The 19,648-nt window shown below is 42.0% G+C and overlaps 2 protein-coding genes across 4 annotated transcripts in view; both read left to right on the top strand.

Annotated features, from left to right (window-relative positions):
* Positions 1-78: 78 nt before the first annotated feature.
* Positions 79-8,364, top strand: dele1 (DAP3 binding cell death enhancer 1). The gene is made up of 12 exons (XM_086135102.1): positions 79-266; positions 857-974; positions 1,247-1,349; positions 2,686-2,830; positions 2,925-3,113; positions 3,773-3,855; positions 3,938-4,031; positions 4,772-4,914; positions 5,221-5,379; positions 5,481-5,573; positions 6,243-6,396; positions 6,460-8,364. Exons 1-12 carry the CDS (start codon positions 236-238, stop codon positions 6,702-6,704), a joined length of 1,557 nt encoding a protein of 518 aa, XP_085991228.1. The 5' UTR covers positions 79-235; the 3' UTR covers positions 6,705-8,364.
* Positions 8,365-8,449: 85 nt separating this feature from the next.
* LOC147208439 (amyloid beta precursor protein binding family B member 2-like) overlaps positions 8,450-19,648 on the top strand; it is a 59,119-nt gene continuing 47,920 nt past the window's right edge. For 2 of the 3 annotated variants that reach the window (XM_086135062.1, XM_086135053.1), the window contains exons 1-5: positions 8,450-8,992; positions 14,246-15,516; positions 16,583-16,761; positions 18,410-18,553; positions 19,152-19,237. In XM_086135062.1, coding sequence (XP_085991188.1) covers positions 14,277-15,516; positions 16,583-16,761; positions 18,410-18,553; positions 19,152-19,237 — 1,649 coding nt within the window. In that variant the 5' untranslated portion in view covers positions 8,450-8,992; positions 14,246-14,276. The remainder of the gene's footprint in view (positions 8,993-14,245; positions 15,517-16,582; positions 16,762-18,409; positions 18,554-19,151; positions 19,238-19,648) is intronic. The other variant, XM_086135069.1, reaches the window with a different exon arrangement.

Genomic DNA, 19,648 nt, shown 5'->3' with positions numbered 1-19,648 from the left:
TATTGTACGTTCTTCACCACGAGGTGACGCTTTTGCACCACTCAGACGTTTTCGATTGCGTCAGGTCAACCACTTCCGGGTTGCTCCTCACTGGCTGCACTCGTGACTTTTGCTTGAGCGCAATTTGTTGACATGGACCTACCATGCAACGAAAGACATTTCTGCTTAGGGTCCGAATGATGAGAACATGAACATTCCTCGGCGGTGGAAGCTCCCGTGAGATAGAAGAAGAACCATGTGGAGAGTAAAAGGACTCGCCTGGAGAGGTAAGACGAAAGTGTTGTGCAGCATCATGGAAACTTCTCGAGTGACGCCGACATTTGGCCTCCTGTTTATCTTGGTCACTGTAAGTTTAAGATCTCCTTCAGTCTTTTCTAATGTGTTGTATTCAAATTATACATAACCTTAAAGGTTGGCTTTTGGGCTTTCCCTGTCGTATATGGTATCCAGGATCAAATAGTAAAGATTGGCAGTTATTAAAATTCTCATGCCTGTGCTTTAATGTTATATTAACGAGAGGATAAAGGGAAATCATTTATTTATTTGTTAAACATTGTATATTAAAGCTTAACTGTCTTGTTATATAACTGTACTTTTTGTTTTAATTCAAGCCATAATGGAAACGTGAATAGTCAAAGTGGAAGTGTTGATTAATTAAGATAATTAGACATATTTTTAAATATTCATGTGTGAATACGAGTTTGCTATTTTTAGCCTCTTCGAAAAAATCGTTCAGATCGTCATAAACAATACAATTGGCTAATGGTTGCTCCAGAAACCTCCAGATTTCTTCAGTAATGGAAACGTTGGTTTGTGTGCTTGGAATGAACGTTTCTTTCTGCTCATGTGATTGCAGTGCTGCATAGATACCACACCAACAACGCACTGCGTCTCCCCCAGAATCACCATGTAGAAGATGAGGTGATCAACACCTCCACTGTTCTCTCCACCCCGAGAACTTCCTCTGACAGCAGGTAAATTCTCATTCACAAGAAGCCCTGTTAGACCTTTCATGTCTCCTTCTGCATTTCTCGGTTGATTCAAACCATTCCAACTTTATGCCATGTTCAGTAACTCAACAATGCAATTAACTCCACAGCATTTCAGCTAAGAAATGCCTATTTCTACAAAAATTGCATTCACTAGTTTAACAATATCTTTATTGTGTATTTTGCAGAGGTGTTCCGAATATTTTGCTCTTCATATTTTACAAAGTGGATTTGTTTTTTTATTTAATGCCTTTCAGCTCCCATAAAGAGGAGGATGGCGAGAGGAGGAAGAAACAGCGGGCCTTTAAATTCCCTTCCACGGAGCTGCCTCATTACACAGCTCTCGATGCAGTGGGATGGGTATGTCTTTCTCTTTTAAGGAACCGCTTACTGATGTGACTGTGTATAATATATATATATACATACATATATATATATATATATATATATACATACACATATATATATACATATATATATATATATATATATATACATACACATATATATATACATATATATATATATATATATATATATATATATATATATCACTATTTAATAGGGCGGCCCGGTAGTCCAGTGGTTAGCACGTCGGCTTCACAGTGCAGAGGTACCGGGTTCGATTCCAGCTCCGGCCTCCCTGTGTGGAGTTTGCATGTTCTCCCCGGGCCTGCGTGGGTTTTCTCCGGGTGCTCCGGTTTCCTCCCACATTCCAAAAACATGCATGGCAGGCTGATTGGATGCTCTAAATTGTCCCTGGTGTGAGTGTGGGCGTGGATGGTTGTTCGTCTCTGTGTGCCCTGCGATTGGCTGGCAACTGATTCAGGGTGTCCCCCGCCTACTGCCCGGGGACGGCTGGGATAGGCTCCAGCACCCCCCGCGACCCTAGTGAGGATCAAGCGGTTCGGAAAATGGATGGATGGATATATATATATATATATATGTATATGTGTGTATATGATTTTTTTTTTTTAATAAGGCCAACCCATTTCGGCATGCTTTCTTGTCACTTTAAAATGTTAATGAGCCTGAAATTTAGTCTATGGATTCTATTTTCTTTTACTCTGAGAGGATGAGTGGAGGCAAGTGATCAGAAATGACCTGATAGGGCATTTTTCTGCTATTCTCCTGAAGTTTTTGTCGATACAGTATAGTGTGCCTTTGTAGTCATCCCCTACAGTGCCACTGAGTAGTCCTTTTCACTGACGGTGTTTAAACACAAATGTAAAACAAAACACTGTATTCCAGACTGCGCAAAACCGTAAGATAGAATTTACTTTATGATTCAGTCAGTTTGACGATCCACAGTCCTGACAGTAAAACTGTTTTCACTTGCTTGATCATATTTCCAATATTCATTTGCAGGACAACCTCATGCTAAGATCTTATAGCAATAAAATTACATCATGATATTCATGAAGAGCAGTTTTGTCGATATGCAATATTTAGTGTAGATAAGATTTCTATCTAGTTAATATGGTCTTTTGTAGTCTTCGTGCATCTCTTTGGACCCAACATTGTTTTCTGGGTCTTAGTGAAGTCAGGTATATGAATGTGTCACGAAGTTACATAAGCCAAGGGCCACCTGCATACATCCTGTCTGAATGATCCACAGCTCGTTAGTATTAATTGATCATGAAGCACGTCTAACAATCCTTCATCACTGATGAGAGTGGCCACTGTTCATCCAAAGGGTGCGACAGCGGTTCTGTTCATGCAGATCTGCAGGAGGATCCACTCCAGTTTCTCTTCATGCGCTGAGCCTCGTCCAACTTCTTCAGTCCAAAAGACACCGCCCACTTTGCAGAAGTGTGGTTACCGCCTCCTGCTGGACATTTGTGAGCATTACACCTCTGCAAGTAGAATTGACCCTCCTGAATTATCAAACTCGTGACACCATCTGTTTTTGTTTTTTTGGATGGTGTTCCTCAGTTTCAAGGAATTATGTGGTCCTAAGAGGAACGAGCGTGTCATGTCTGCACAATCAGTCCTTGGGTCAGACCATTAGTAGCAGTAGTGGAAGTAGTGCCGCGTCATACAGCAATGAGCAGAACCGCCTGACTTCTCATGCCACCAGCTCAGACCATGAGCTGCAACCGGGCCATGATTCGCCTTTACAAGGTATGTTCAATATTCCACAGAAAGACTGCAGGCAGTGTTCCCTGCATATGTGCAATTCACTATGTGCAAATTTGCCAATTCATATATATATTTGTAATCTATCAGCAGTCATTTGCTCAAGAGCTCATCTCTCCATGCTATACCCATGCTCACAAAATGTTTATCATAAGAGATAAGGTTATTGCTTTGGAGAAGAAGCCATCTTGTGACACCTTGGTGCCAAGGAATTATTTTGAATTCAGATGAGTAACTTAATGTCGTACCTTGCCGCCGTTTTTGAAGCACTTCTAAACTTTTTGGCGGGGTGCATGGGTTACAGATTTACCCCGTCCTTCACAGTTCGCTGCACTGCAGACAAAGAGTACATATTGCTGGTGTTAGGCCTCAGCCACCTATGCCTAACTTTGGTCAATTTCATAGCTTTTCACAAATCTATACTGCTGCTTTGTTTTGACGTGAGCCATTTAAATATTGTTTTATTCCTTTATTCATTCATTCATTCGATTTATTTGCCAATATAAAGTGTTGACAATGGCTGTCTCTTAGGCAAAGCAATTTTAACATTCATGCTGCTTCTTTTTTGTTTTCTGAAGTGATGGATGTGATGCTTTACTTAGTGGAATCACATCATATGTCCTCTCCTTTTTTGTCTGCCACAGGTGATGCATTTATGTCTGCCTCCTGCCCGCAAGAGAACGTTTTGGAGGAAGAGAGCACAGAGATGGATCATGCTCATAACAAGGTTCACCATATGAGTTCATGTTTATTATTACTTGGCTGTTTGTGTGTGTGTGTGAGACGAAATGTGATACTTTGGCTTTCAGTCTATGTTTGAAGGTGAGGAGAGACTGGCAGAAGCTGCGCAGAACCTTGAAAAAGTGGCAGACAGCAGCGTCCCAATAATCCTCAACATTATTGGTATACCTGTATATCTATTACATCACTATTTAATTACTTGGTTCTCACTGAGCCCGTTTTCTTTCACACTTAATATGTCTACAGCATTACCTCACTCGTTCAAGTTTTGGTTATTGCACATTCCCTGAATTGCAGATTTTCATTTCCGATCATAATTTAATGTACAGGTATTCCAGTTTTACCTTGCTATTTTGCGGGTTGTGCAATTTTACTTCCTTCTAAGTCAGACCAGTCGAAAAATGTTGATTTAAAAAAAAAAAACACTGAGACACCACGAACATTGGACAGCTGGTCGCATCCCAAATCCCATGTTAACCCGTCGTGGATGCTTTCTGAAATACACTCCGAGCGTGCTGCTTCACTCAGACCTTTTGGAAACTCAAAAAGTTGATCAAATGTGCCGTTCAGTTAATCAGACTGGCCGAAATAGGCAGCTCGGTGCACACAGTATTGTACGAGAAAAGTAAACAGCTGCATTCATAAATTAATGTGAGTTGTGCTCTGCACCCCAGCAGCTAGCGCTGTGTGATGTGACCAAAATGTAGTATCTTGATATAGTGTACGTTTTCAAAAAGCTAACACTACAGCGCTCCTTGTTTCAAAACTGCAACATATGTCACATAATTTCACCTATTGAGGTGGGAGCTTGTTATCTATCACCCGCGAAAAGTGAGGGTGTTTGTTGTGTAAATTGTGTTTGATGTTATCACCTAGATTCCTGTTTTTTCTTTTCGCTACAGGCATTCAAAGAGCCAAAAATGCAAACAACGAGGAAGCTTTCACATGCTTCCTGGCGGCAGCTCAACAGGGCTACAGCAAGGCTATGTTTAACACTGGGGTCTGTTATGAGAAGGGCAGAGGAGTCCACAAGGATAAGGAGAAGGTCCATCAATGCCCTTTTTTTGTATCACCTGTCCATATTAGGGTGGCGTATGAGCTGTAGTCTGGCCAAGCATACTTGGCAGAATGGGCAAAATCGCTGCCTGAGTACAGTTTAGTTGTAATTAACTTTTAAGCTCAGTACCATTGCATTTGATTTTTAAGAACTTTTTAAAGGGGCGTTTTGTTTGAAAAGTTTGAGAGTCACTGTTTTAGAGACATTGAAGAAAAAAAAACATAGATGTTTGTTTTTATATATTGTCATTTACTGGTTGTCCGATCCTCCTATTTCTCTTTTTACTACATGAAGGCATCCCATTACTATTGGCGGGCAGCGGTGGAAGGTCATAAACAGGCTCAATACCGCTGTGCAAAGCTGCTCCTGACCAGGAGCGGGTGCGAGAGTGAAGAAAAGTTAAACACAGCCATCAGCCTCCTGGAGAAGGCTGCTGCAGCAGGTCTGACAAAGGTGGGAATCATCATCACATGTTGTTTTTAAAAAAAAAATCTCATCTGTTATAACAATTGATATTGTCACCATATGTTATTACCTACCTCCTTCGTCTGCAGGCACAATTATGCCTTGCATCTGTGTACTCCCGGAAGCCAGTGAGAGATGGCAGCAAGTCTGTGCACTACCTGCAGATGGCAGCACAGAGCAGTGTGAGCACCCTTCTATAATCTTAATGCTTGTCGTTTGGATGTGAAAGGCCTTCGGGTTCTCATTTTTGCAGAGGAACTTTCCTCTCCTATCTGAACACGATGACCACAAGTATTTGGATGTTAGTTCGGTCACATTCTGCAAATGCAGAGGACAGGTGGATGGATGCACATCATTTTAATCCACATCAAGCAAAGGTTACTCCTGTCGACCACCCTTTACGAAAGGAAAGGAGCATGGGAGGTTAAGATCTGGCAGCTCAGATCAAAATAATTCTATGTTGACTGCATCAAATCTCAGCAGCTCAAAAAAGGTCATATAAATACCATACTGCCCAAAATAGTGAAAAAAGAAAAAGTAAAGGACACCCCCCCCCAAAAAAAAATCATGTTCCTAATTACTCGTATTATAGGTTGGATTTTAAATATACCCCAAACTATGTTACCAAAACACTTATATCAATCCAAACTATTCTTACAACTGCACCCTATAAAATCAATACCATACAGATATGATATAAAAAATAAAGTTCACTTGGAAGTGTTTTGAAAGTTTATTATTTTATGCCATCATGCATTGAATTTAATTAACCATAGCTTTAAAATGTAAATTTCTCATAAAGTACTTCTGTATGAACCCGTGGGTTTTTTTTTTCTTGCTTGTCTTTATAGGATAGTACTGCTCTGTTCCTGTTGGGCCAGTGCTATGAGAGCGGCTTTGGGGTCCGGCAGAGCCTGAGGTCGGCAATTGTATTGTACAGACGAGCTGCTCAAGCAGGGAACAAGCAGGCTCAGCTTTTCCTGAGATCCCCCACTGAGACAGACGGTGAGTGAAAGCGCATCTCGTGTGTCATCTGCCGAACTGACATAATTTCTCCATCTCCTGCAGTGTTGCGCTCCATCCGTTCTTCACCATGTTTCTCCGTGCCTGACCGGGACCTGCAGCTGCCGCTCTCCTCTCTGGCTGATGGTGTGTGTGCAGACACCCACCTTTTCGTCTCCCTTCCCTTCCTGCATCACTGCTGGAGCACCGGGAGCATGACCGTGGCTCCAGTGCTCTCCTCCAGCCCTCTTCACCTTCATCCCAAAAACTTGGAGGCAAAATCGTGCCAGTGGATGGTAGGTGTTGGATAACTGCCAAGCGTTACACAAACAGATGTGTTATCTGTTCGGGTGTATTGTGTTAGGGTTGTGAATTTTCAAATTTTGGAAACTTTTACTGTATCCAGCAATTAAAGCAAAAGTTGGCACTAGATCCTGTACTTATGTTTGACGCCTGTGTTTTCACCAGCGTGTTACATGTGGACATGCAGGGAGGGATGTGTAATTTAGTGTGAGTACTGAGCGTGAGTGTTCATACTTGTGTATGTTTTCTTTCTCTCTCTCAATCTGTATTTCCCTCTCTCTCTCTCTCTCTCTCTCTCTCTCTCTGTGTATATGTGGTGGCCTGTTTGTCTCAAATTGTGTAGCATTAACAGCCAATTTTAAACCAGTGAAGTAGTATACTGTACAGCACATTACATACAGTGTTGTGAAAAGTATTTGCCCCCTCTGAGAGATATTAAAATTGGTTTGATGATTTGAAACCTGTGTGTGATAGAACCAAAACAAACAGGAATCGGTGGGGGCAAATAATTTTTCACGGCACTATATTATGGAATCCATCAAGACTTTTACTCTTTCTGTAAATAGGAAGCATTGTAGAAGTCCTACTGTGTGCTTACGCACAGTAAAAGGATATATGTATAAACACCCATGTAGCTCTCAGCTTATACTTAAAATTCAGCTAGCTGTGCCTTCTGACTCTTCCACGACTATATAAGTTAACCACAAGAAGTGCATGTATAATATAGTGAGAGTCCCAAGTGTATGTGGTTGTATTTTCAAATGTAAACTCAAAGTAATGTTTGATTGACAGTGACAGAGGACTTGACCCTCAGGCCTTGTTTGATTGTACGAGCCTTTTTGCCAGTTACATAGTCTGTAATTTTTAACTTGCGTGATATGTTTTGCGTTTTTTATCATAATGTTTGTAACCAACATCAGTTCTTGTCTTTTATATAAAATCTCAATTCATTTTTTTGTTTAATTCTTTAAATTCTAGATTATTTGTACAATGGCCAGGTTATAAAACAACCTTTTAACTAATATCAATAACCCGGTTTGTTCTTTTAGTGAAAGTAGCACAGCCTGACTGCAGCCAACAGATGGAGCCGATCAAAATGTAAATCTTTTCCATGATCAGCAGAAGGCTGCCCCACTTCTTAAAATCTAAATTGTCATTGGCACCTTGGTGTGCGGTAAGCCATCAAACACCTCTACGGAGAATTAACAGTATGACATGAAAATGTTCAAAAATGTTTGAATGATGTAATGTGGTATTAAAAAATTGCCAAAAAAAAGTAATGAGTCCAAAATGAAAGCCAGTCCCCCCAAATTTAATACAGATACACAAGTTCATTACAATTTTAACACTGATGAAATGGTTAAAAAATGAAAGCGTGGTGGTCTCAAATGCCAGATCAGACCAAATCTGAAAAGAAGTATGGGTAAGGTATATTGTTTCCTGTGGTTGTCATCATATAATTTAATATTTTTCAAGAGAAAGTTCCCATTTTGTTCATGACAGAAAATCTTGAGCCAACGGTAGCCTTTTAGTATTTTTTTTACTGTGCGTTCCAACGGATATCGAATTTCATTTGACTGTCGGGAAAAAAGTTTTTACTTGTGAACTGAAAATACCTTGCATATTTGTGCATTTTACTTTTCCTTTAGTAAATGGCATTAATCAGTACTTCTCTTTTTTCACAATTATTTTATCTGGAATCTGCAATTATATGTGGTTTTGACACCTTTATCCAGTACAGGATTCGACACAGTTGTCGGATCACGCTCGTGCAAGTTTACCCAATGTTTTGGGCGGAAGACTTGACGAGCCTCTGACCGGCAATTCGCAAGACGAACTATCAAACATTCAGACTAATGCTAACAGTCTGCATCCCGCTGATGCAGTATGTAACCCATTCACAAGACTTCCGGGTGTGACGTAGGGCCTCAATGATGTGAGATTACATTACCTGCCCCCCCGCTACCAAAAGAGTCACCTGACTTGCCGGTTGCCTCGTCCCTCGACTTCCTCCTCCTCGTCCCCCTCGGCTCTGATTGGCTGTACCTTTTGCGGGAGCTCCACAGCGCCGCTCGCTTCTCCGGGACGTGATAGCGCAGAGAGAAAGCGCAACCAGGCCACCCAGCCGAGCTGGACCGACGATCTGCAGCCGGAGAGGGCGGATGATGTGATCGGATGCGGGAGGCTGGCTGCAGATAGGGGCGACGTGGCTCTTAAAAGACGCTCCTTTGCTGCGGTGACTGCTCACTCGTTGTCATATCGTGGGAGTGGAAGACGACAAAAACTGAGCTTCGAGGTAAGTAAATAAGATGTTGTTGGTCTCGGGATGTGCACCACTCAGGCGGGTGGTGGATGCACTGGATGTGGAAAGATTTACTGTCTGTTCACCTATCGACAACATTGCGCCCTCGCTGTCTTTAGAGTTGAAGATATGACGAGATTTAGCTTTAAGCTGCTTTCCCCCACTGACATTTGTGATGGGAGTTTGTTAGGAGAAAGGCGGCGTGAGTCGAAGGGATTGAATACACTCCACCCATGACATCATTGACTTTTCACGTTGACCCCCCCATGGTCGGACACTCATCTGTTGCATTTACCACATTATGACTCGTAAGAACTGGGACTGCTGCTGTTTTGAGGAATGGTTTGAATGTCCACCCACACTGGCCAACATATCTGTCAATATAGAGTGATGGTTAGTTTTAATTCTCTAAGGTGGGTGTCTTCCTCGAACAGGTAATCACCCATTTGACCTTTTGGATGAGCATCTTTCAGAATGAGAGCATTCCAACATTTTGGAAAAAACAGACCATTTATTTTAGATGTTTTATGTATTCAAGATAAAAACAGATGACAAAACATCATTTTATTGTAGTTGAAATGTCCAGCAGTTGCTGAGCCCCCAATGGTGTATACTTTGTATACTCTTTATTCACTTTATTCGTCATATCATGAATTTTGATCTGTTTGGCAAACATTCAAGCTTTTGAAATACGGGTTTCCAAAATATTGCTGAATAAATCCTTTATAATGAAATAAGATGCATGTAGTTATAATTAGTGCCTGAAACCATTGAATAATTTGAAAAGTACAAAAGAGCACTTAACGTTACATTCGGTCTACTCATTGTCGGAGCAATTAGCTTGATGATGTCATGTCTACTGAGTCACAGAGTTCACTTTTTTATTTTCCTTTAGATGGCCAAAAGTTTTAAAATAGGATTGTGTGTGCATTGAGACACAGCTTCAGGCGACAATTACTACTATTTTAAATAGTCAAACTTAAATAAAATACAGTATGTCTCTGAAATGTTTTAACAATAACAATGAAGGCATAAAATCATCCCAAAACAGCTGTCTTAAAATGATGATATGAGTCAATGTGATATCAGATATATTTCCTATATGAGTTTGTCCTCAAGCGGGAGCGACAAAAGAAAAATGTAATTTCAGTGGTTTCATTTTGCATTTTAAATACCATTTTGGAATCATTTTTATGACAGCTACTGTTAAACCTTTGTCTCAGACAGCCATAAATTACGCATCTTTTTTTGCTCTCGTTGACATTTCATCTGGGATGAGGTTAACCATTTGCTGCAAAAAGACAGAAACTAATCTGAATGCATCTACTGCATGTTGGTTTGTATTACAAGAGACATCATCAGTGAGTTGCATTTACGGCACACAAAAAGGAGCAAGCCAATGATGCTTTTATGCTCATACTTGTTGCTTGCATCCTGTTTGAATGACCTCTCTCTGGAGGGCTTGTGGGGGCAGCGGCTTTGCTATCATTGCCTGCTGTCCAGTAAAATGCCTTGTCATGCTCTTTACTTCCTCCTCTAATAACTATCCTCCTCCTCCTCCTCCCCTCTCCACTCCACTTTGTTGGACTTAATTAAGTCATGTGTTGGTTCGGGGAAAGAACCAACGCATGGTTCTTTTCAGTGCTCTAACCAGGGGTCTTTCACGACTAGGAGGATGGGTAAGAACATATTTTACGAAATAATAGGCAATTTTGGCTGGCCCGGTGTCTGAGTGGTTAGTATACCGCCACACAGTTGCAAGGCTGCAGCTTTGAATCTGGGCTCTGACCTACCGTTGTGAAGAGTGCATGTTTTCCAGGTGCCTGTGTGGGTTTTCCACAGATGCCTTGTCTCAAAACATGAATATTAGGTTAAATGAAAACTCTAAATAGTCCTTAGGTATGTATGTAAGTGGTTGTTTGCCTATGCAGAGGATTCCCGACTCATTGCCATTACAGTGTCTAAAGCAGTGCCATTGTTTTGTCATTGATATGGACCAAGGGCAGCAGTCCATCTCTCAGTCAGAGGGCCCCTTCAGCTTGGGACCCGAGGCTATGGTCTGACCTTTTCTCTCGTGGGATCATCACGATGTGTTTGTTGTCACATAACCAATGCAGGACAGACGAGAGACAAGCTGACACACTGATCCGACTGGCTGGTTCAGTGCAGGTACCTGTTGTGTGTCTGAGTACACATTCAGCACAAACAGAATGTTGTCGTCTGGTAGCTTGGCAAGCCACCAAGATTAGAAGAGGGCCCCGCATGGACAACGTGCACACTTAGCTCTTCAACCTCTTAGTTTGTTCAATTCCCAAGATTTTGTCTAGCTGTAAAATCTGCTGTGTGTGTGTTTTCCATGCTTCTAGAATGTCTGAAATGAAATCAGCACAGTTGCGTTGCGTGTATGTGGTCATCTTTCCATGGGCATATGCAGTCAACAGACATGAGATTAGGTGTACGACTTTTCCTTGTTCTGTGGCCGAGCAGGAGCTTAGTTTACTTATCTGTTTAATCACTTTTTCCCACTGAAATTAATTGTCTGTCCAAGCGTCCGCAAAACAAATAATTTCATTTTGCATTTGTTTTTAAATAACCAAAAAAGTAATATACAGTGGACCCCCTGGGACAGGGCCAGCCCATGTATAGTAAAAATCTGCTTTTTATTTGCGTCCATTGAAAACGTTGAGTGGGGGGGGGGGGGGGGGGAACAATGTACCGCCCCCACAAAAAAAAAAAAAAATCCCCCCCCCCCCAAAAAATCTGATAGACATTCAAAAAAGGATTTCCTTGGAAAATGGGTAAAATGAAAAAAAACCCCAAACCCACCAAAAATTTAAGAAATATTGAAAACAACAAATATGCGAATCTGAAACATTTAGGCACCGAACCATGAGTATGCAGTGGTCTCCTATATTGCTGGTAAAGATGACTATAGTTGAATATAAAACCAGAATGTAAACTAATTAAAGAGAATGTAAAGAAAAAATGGATTGTATTCTTCGGAGAAGTCTCTCTCTCTCTCTCTCTCTCTCTCTCTCTCTCTCTCTTCTCGTAACTTGCAAAAAATTAAGTTAAGGCACTGGTATGCCAAAGCCCAACTGTACTTGCTCTACACTGCCAATACAAGAGATGTATTCATACAAAAGTTTGTTTCATAGTAATATTTACTTGAGACCATTTTGGCCATTGATTGTTGTGAAACCACTCAATCATGGATTGCCATCCAACTACCTGTACACGACACACACTGTATGCTTACGGTTTGCCACTCGTAAATTTACCTTTTGTTTTTATGATCAGCTTGCTACAAGCAATATTGTTATTGCTTTGGTGGCATCTGGTGGCATCTTGGTACCAAGGAAACAGTTTCAAGTGAGTTGAGGATCTTCAATTATACTACTAAAGTAGTGCTATGCCACGATTTGTGGCATCTATAGACAATTGCACACCATTTTAGTGTATTCATGGGGATGTTAGGTCCCAATCCCCTCCGCTGAATGTATTGTCTCTCATGCAGATGATTTAATTTCTCAGCACATTAACAGTGAGAGAGCATGTAAATGGGGTTGGAGGCTGGGAAAAAATTCAAGCGGATAGTGTGTGTGGATAAAAGCCGCTCCCTGGCTCAACTGCAGCTTTATGCGAAGAGATTTATGGTCAGTGGGAGCAGAGGAAAGATTTGCAAAACATGTCGACAGTTGATGATATCATCTGTCTTGGATGAGAACCATAGCTATAAGCAGTCCCATTTAAGAGGATGCAGAGAGACTCGAGCGCGACGACGCCACGTTCACGACAGAGTATTTCTCTCATTGCGCCCTGGGTATATCAACATATCATGGCTTTGTAAGCGTTGCAGCACACCTCTTGTGAAATTGAAATTATTTAGTCATCTTAATTATTCAAGACATTTTGGACAATTGTTTGCTTCCAACTTTGTGGGAGCAGTATGTGGTACATTGTATGTTTTTGGATGTCCGTGCCCGAGTCTACTTAGCAATTAGATTATTAGATTTCAGTTTTCAAATCCAGCCTCTGGTGAAGTCCTCAATAATAAAAAGGAACATATACATTCCATACAATAGTTTTATGTTAGTTTCTTGTCTCATCTAAAACACCAAACAATTACTCTTCAACAACCTTTAACAACCATCCTGTGCATGAAGCAACTCATCTCCCTCCACCACTCTGACAACGTGTGCTACATACAGTTTGCTCGGTTGACTGTTCAGCAGCAGACGGGGGAGTTCTCTTGAGAATTATAAACACAGCCTAGAAAATAATTGGCCTACCCCAGCCGCTTCGCTGGATGACGCCCTCAGTTCACACCACCTCTGCAGATGGAGCAGTACTGTGCAGGATGCAGCTCACTCCAGATCAGCTCTGCTCAGTGGTGGGCAGCTGGAGCACAAACTAAAATGGAATATTTGTTCCATCAAATTGTATTCATTTTTCCAACAATCTATTCTCTTCTTTTTGAAGCATTTCTCTTAGATGTAAGTTTTTTTTAATTGTTTTTATTTTTTTAGTCCAATCAAATTTTAGCCTCTATGTATTGTCACATCAATTTAATGTAGTCAAGGTCTTGAGAATCAGTAGTTCTAGCCCATGTAACTTTTACATGAGCAATAGGACCATTTATTAAACCCATCAAAATTCAAATTTTACTCTGAAAATGATGTCAGTATTTTTCTTGGTAAAATTCCACACACGTACAGTACACACAAACGCACACTCAAGTGAATGAAGACTTGAAACAAAAAAAGTTCACAATATTTCCCAGTCCCAGACTGAAACTGTTCAGTTAATTCAGAACATCTTGTGAATTATTTTTCATGGTCCAATAATTCCCACAATCAGAAGATTCCACACTTTTCATGACAAAAGCCCCAAATTTAAGAGACATTGACCTTCTCCTTCCACATTTCTTGACCAATTGAAACTATTTCAACGACAAGATATTCAGCACATTCAGGACATTTCAGAATTACTCAATTCCCACATTAGCAGTATTTGCACCTTGTCCTCCCTTTTTCCCCATTCCTTGACTGGTTCCAATCTTTACACCAACTTAAGTTCGCAAATTCTGATTTTCAACAACTCGGTTAATTCTGCATTTCACTTCAGCTTCAGCTCATCAACAATCGCAGAAAACCTCTTCAGAAACTGTATCCTCTAGTATCTCAGTTTGTTGTGTGCCGATGCTATGTATGACTGTAATCCCTTCTGTGTGGCCTTTCCCAACAGGTCATTCTTTGTCGCGGTAATCCAGTCAGCCATGATGTCGGTACAAACCCCTCCCCTCTCACGGTCGGGCTCCTCACCCTCCAACGTGGGTCTGGCCAACCGCGGCGGCCCATCCGCCCTACCTCCCACCTCACTCAGCCTGCGCTCCTCTTACAACCAGCTGCTCGGACGTGATGTCATCAAGGAGTCCGCTGGCTCGCAAGGGGGAGCTTCGGCCACCTTGCCCAAGAGCCGTCAGAGACACACAATGACCAACGTGCGCAGCGTAATGGGCATAAGTGATAACCTGTCATCTAAGAATCAAACTGCTAGCAGGGGCAGGGGCCTTCCCACAAAGTCCTCATCCAGTTCTGCCCTCTACTCCTCTTCCTCTTCATCGTCACTTTGCAATACAACCAACCCTAAACTGGCCAAGAATGGAGCCAACATGCAGAGACGTGCTGAGAGTCAACAGCTGGAGCTGAGCAGAGCAAATACAGAGGGCAAAATTCACAACATCCCCACGGATAACATCAACTCTAACTGGCCCGAGTTTGAGAAAGACAACTCCCAGCTGCCCCCTTTCCGAAGACGGACAAAGAGCTTCTTGGAGTACCACGACAAGGGCTGGGATGTGAGCTCGGGAAACAACGAAAACAAGGAAGAGATGAAGCAGCTGGCTTCGGCAGAGAAAGAGCAGGCTAGCCCGGTCAAGGAGAGGGAGATGCAGAAGGAAGAGAAGCCCACCTGCGAAAGCTCTTGTGAGGAAGACAAGGAAGAGCCGGTGCCAGTGGTGGAAGAAGAGGAGGAAGACGAGGACGAAGCACCAACTGCAAGACAGCCTCTGTTGCCGGTAGTCGTGGAAGCCCCGCTTTGCTCTTCCTCCTCTTCATCCACTAACAGCCCAGAGTGGGAACCGGAAAACCACCAGGCTACTGCCCACATCAGAGAGGAGCACTGTGTCCAGGTTCAAGGAAGTCCGAGAAGTCCCGCAAAGCCGCCTCGGAGCTCCCAACCCAGGGTGATTAAGGTAGAGCTGCACCCCAACCACGAGAACCAGTTCCTGCAACAGTATCCACCATCCTCCCCTAAGCAGCCACGGTCCAGTGAGAGGAATACCCCTACAAGGAACCGAACACCCCCTGCCATGCCCGATCCCCAACCGGAGCTCGGGCTGCCCAAAGTGAGTTTAAGAATGGATCTGACTCCGGACACCCCATCGGAGGATGAAGACTCCAGCTGGACCACTTTGTCTCAGGAGTCACCCTCTCCTCAAAGTCCACAGGAGTCAGGTTCGCTAACATTGTGTTTGTCTTTTGAATAAGAGTGTCCAAGTCCTTCCGCTGAAAATCGAATCGAAAAATCGAATGATGCAAGGGAAAGTTGAAATGAAAAACTGCTACCTCACAACTTCTGTTGAATATGATAAGACCAAATATTCTGTCATGATTTTGGTGGCGGGGTTGGCTGGGGTGTCGCCCATATCCCACTAAAATAGAATAGAAATGTTTTCTTCGATTTTGAGCAGTTGTTGTTTTAATCTTTATTCGCACACTTAAAAAACATTAAAATGCTTATTCTATCATGCTTCGGAGTGCCCCCTCCTCCCTTCTCATACAATGGACTATTCCATCTTCATATGGCCAGTGCAGACTTGATTATGAATAACAAACTTGATGATAAGTTGATGATAAACAGTAATATTCAAAGTCTTTGAAATACACGTCTTTGGAGGGCACACTTTTCATGCGTCTCCACTAATTTCCTTAAATTGCGTTGGGGGCTGTTTTTAATATACTACACTAAATAATGGATGGAGGGTCCACTAATGGCTCCCGAGCCAAAAATTGTAAACCCCTGCTTAAGAACATCTTAGCCTTTAATCTAATCGTCGCTTGATTGCATCCCCCTTCACTCGCACTCTGTGCCTCCTTCTTGCTCTCTCATACAAACTGATCATTCTGGAAATGTACCAAAAGCCCCACCTCAGGCCATATTGTGGGAAGCGTTAGGGCCAGTGTGCCACCTTATGTCGCATAGAATGATTATTATTTACGAATGGTAGGAGACTGCAGATATCGGTGTGGCATAGGATGCAAATGGAAGTGAAAAATGATGCAAAGGCATCAGTAATAGAAAATGTAAAGGGGAAAACTATAGGAAAGCTGGAACAGAATGAACAGAGGCCATTGCCTAAGGGGCACTGCTTTAGGGGATGAGGAAAGAGTTGCTATGGCAACAGAAGCTTTAATGATCCCCATCCTCCTTCGTGTGCAGATACACATATACAAACACACACACACAGGATTTATGTACGATATGCGCCCAATCTATATACTGCCTGTTTTGCTCCATTAGCAGATGTTTGGGGCGATGGGGACCTGCCGCCAGGGTGGCGGGAGATCTCCGACTCGTCGGAGGTGTATTTCTGGCACGTCCCCACCGGAACCACTCAGTACCACCGACCTGTTGCTTCCAGCAAGACCGAGAACAAGCCACAACAGGAGACGCCCAACTCGATGCAGCCACCCAATGAGGTGAGACGATTCTCATGTGTCGGTGCAGTGTTGTCTTGAAGCAGGAGTTTAATTTGCTCCGTGATCACGCTCAAATCACACGTGTATCTCAAATTTTCACTTTTGAAATGAATGGACATTGATCCAATCCAGCCCCACCTTGTGCTCCTTCTGGTGTTCACACCTTTGCCACCATGATGCAATATAAAACCGACATAAGAGAGAACTGACTCACAAAGCCGCAGTAATAAGCGTCATTTTCCGCAAGTATATACCATATACCATTCGCACATTGTTCACTTTTCTGTTCAAATATGAATTGCTTAAAGCGTTATAACTGACATTGATGCTACTTGTTAGCCCGTCTATGGCATTTTGCATCACGCATTGCCATGAAACTCGCACACTTTGTCCAGGGGCCGTATCTCACTGAGTGGCGAAGGTTTGTAAGTTTGTGCACACCTAGCGAATGTTTTTGTATGTGAGGATTCGTTCGAGGTCGCAAGGGCGTTCGCCCACAATTGTAACTTTAAATTTTAATGCAGGAGAGATTACTTTGCAGTAATGTATTTCAACAAATGTGCACTTGTGTTTGGTGAATGTTTGCAAGAGTTTGTTCTGTGAGACCCTAAATTCGCCTGGGATTTTTGATTGGATGAGTGAGTCGCGGGTTGGGGCCCAGGATTGCGAGCGTGTCTGCTGAAGCAAGGCTGACGGTTGAGAGAAACGATAGCTGGATGTTTTCTTTGGCGACATTAACATTTTCAATTTTACAACTAAGAAGTTATTGAGTGATATATATATATATATATATACGCTATAGTATTATCACTGTTACAGGATTGCGCTTGATGAATTCGTTAACAGCTGTTGTGAGGACTGAAGGCTGCTCGTTAGCGAGCGTTTACGGCTGCCATTCCAGATTGCCATGCATAGCACTTGTGCTTCTTTTTAGATTTGTTGGCATATTTTGCAAGTGATCTTTCTCACTTTGAGTAAAGTTTTTCCACACACTTGAGGCACCGCTGCTAGTTTGCTCCGCGAACCCACCATCTATTGATTTCAGCAAGGCGTCCATGTTGTTAATGGCAAAACACGTGATCGGGAATTCATTGACCTCAAGCTATTCATTGCAGGGTTGACACTTCTACTGCTAATTATAATACTTAAATATACAATTAATAAAAAATTTTAAAAAATCATTGAAAATAATACTGGTGTAACAGCCAGAGACTGTTACACCCGCACTGCAAGAAGGAGAGACACCGCCGCTCATTCCTACCGACTGCTGTCAGGCTGCTGAATAAACACATATGAAAACCTGTAACCATTGTAAATAGCACAGCCACCTTATGCTGTGTTTTCTATGCTATTGCTAATTTATTATATTTATTCTACAAATATATTGCTAATGCTATATTTTATATTGCACTTATATTGAACTGTGTACAGTTTTTTTCTGAAACATTTATTTTGTGCAATGAAACACTTTGTTCCCCCCAATTTTGCTGCTGTAGACTGCAAATTTCCCCACTGTGGGACAAATAAAGGTTATCTTATCTAATGATGAGCTATAAGCAATCAGGGGCATTTACACTTTTGTTGAAGTATTTTTTGCAAGCTGTTAACGGCGGTGGTATGTGCCCCTCTTTCCTCCTGTCTGCCACAGCGCCCAAGCAGTCTCATCTCAGACAGTTCGGTGGAACCAGTCCCCTCCCCCTCTGGCTCCTCCCCAACCTCCCTCACCGCCACCTCCTCCAATGATGTCATCTCTTCTGCACAGAATCTTAACAGCACTCCCTGCACGGTCAATGTAAACCTTTCTTTCCCTCCATTTTTTTTTTTGTTTGTTCAAATCATGTGTTACTGTCTCGCTGACACACTGTATTCCAATTGGCTCCATCCCAACATCCTCTACGCTGTATGTTCTTTTGTGTCTAAATTAAACAAAATTTCACACTGCATGATGTTTGAATCAGGTACCGGTACATAAGATAGATTAAGATCATAGAAAACTCAAGCAGTATCATAAAAATGCGTTGCCAGTTTGTTTCTTCTCCCTCTGTTATGAATACTAAAGCAAATTTGATTTGTTTTAGCATGCCATATCTTGAATGAGGAAAAAACAATGTGTAAATTATTACTAAACCGTTTATTGATTAAACACCTGGCTGGTACAGGGGATAAAGTCACCTTGCCAGCCTCAATGTCTGTCCAAGTGCACATTGAACAAATATAAAAACTGTGGTAATTAGTGGAGTCATTTTTAATTCCAATGAATGACAAACTCAGTCTAAAATCACCATAAAGTCATGAACATAGGAATATATTAATTCACTCCCCCACCACTTCTTTTCATGTTTGTGTGTGTGTGTGTGTGTGTGTGTGTGTGTGTGTGTGTGTGTGTCCAGGATCTGAAGGACTATCCAATTTATCCTGACCCCAGTCTGAAGGCATTTGAAGGGGCCACCCTTCGCTATGCTTCCCTCAAACTCAAGTAAAACCTACTGATTAATTCCTGGTCAAAGTGCCATGTTTGTGTGATGTTCTCTCGCCAAATGTGTTAAACAATCCCTTGTACAATGCAATAACTCAGTGATCCTTAAAGTTTGCTGTGTGAAAAGCTACTGTACAGTTCTATCTAACTTTTAAGTTCAGTGCATTTGCATTCAATCTTGAGGAACAGTATTTAAAGAAAAAACAATTATTTACGTACACATTAAATGTTATCTGGGACAAAACGAGGTTATAGATGACCGGTACAGTGTTTTTGCAGTTTTTATCTGCTCTTGCTTTTTAAGTGAGTAAATATGTATTAACAGCACCACTTAGTGGTACACTTAGTACATGCACACACGGTAACTTCCTCCTCCTCCTATGACAGGTGGTGAAGCCCCACTGGTTGTTA

The sequence above is a fragment of the Hippocampus guttulatus genome, chromosome 2 (assembly GCF_054856545.1).
Source record: "Hippocampus guttulatus isolate MCC_2025c chromosome 2, RoL_Hgut_1.0, whole genome shotgun sequence".
In the NCBI taxonomy this organism is placed as follows: domain Eukaryota; kingdom Metazoa; phylum Chordata; class Actinopteri; order Syngnathiformes; family Syngnathidae; genus Hippocampus; species Hippocampus guttulatus.
Note: the sequence above shows the minus strand (reverse complement) of the source record. Positions and strands in the feature narration are given on the sequence as shown.

Bases quoted from the DNA above. Each gene is read 5' to 3' on its own strand.
- dele1 (XM_086135102.1), top strand. From the start codon at position 236: ATGTGGAGAGTAAAAGGACTCGCCTGGAGAG. The intron at 4,915-5,220 runs GTCCATCAATGC...TACTACATGAAG, and splicing joins TCCACAAGGATAAGGAGAAG to GCATCCCATTACTATTGGCG. The intron at 5,380-5,480 runs GTGGGAATCATC...CTTCGTCTGCAG, and splicing joins CTGCAGCAGGTCTGACAAAG to GCACAATTATGCCTTGCATC.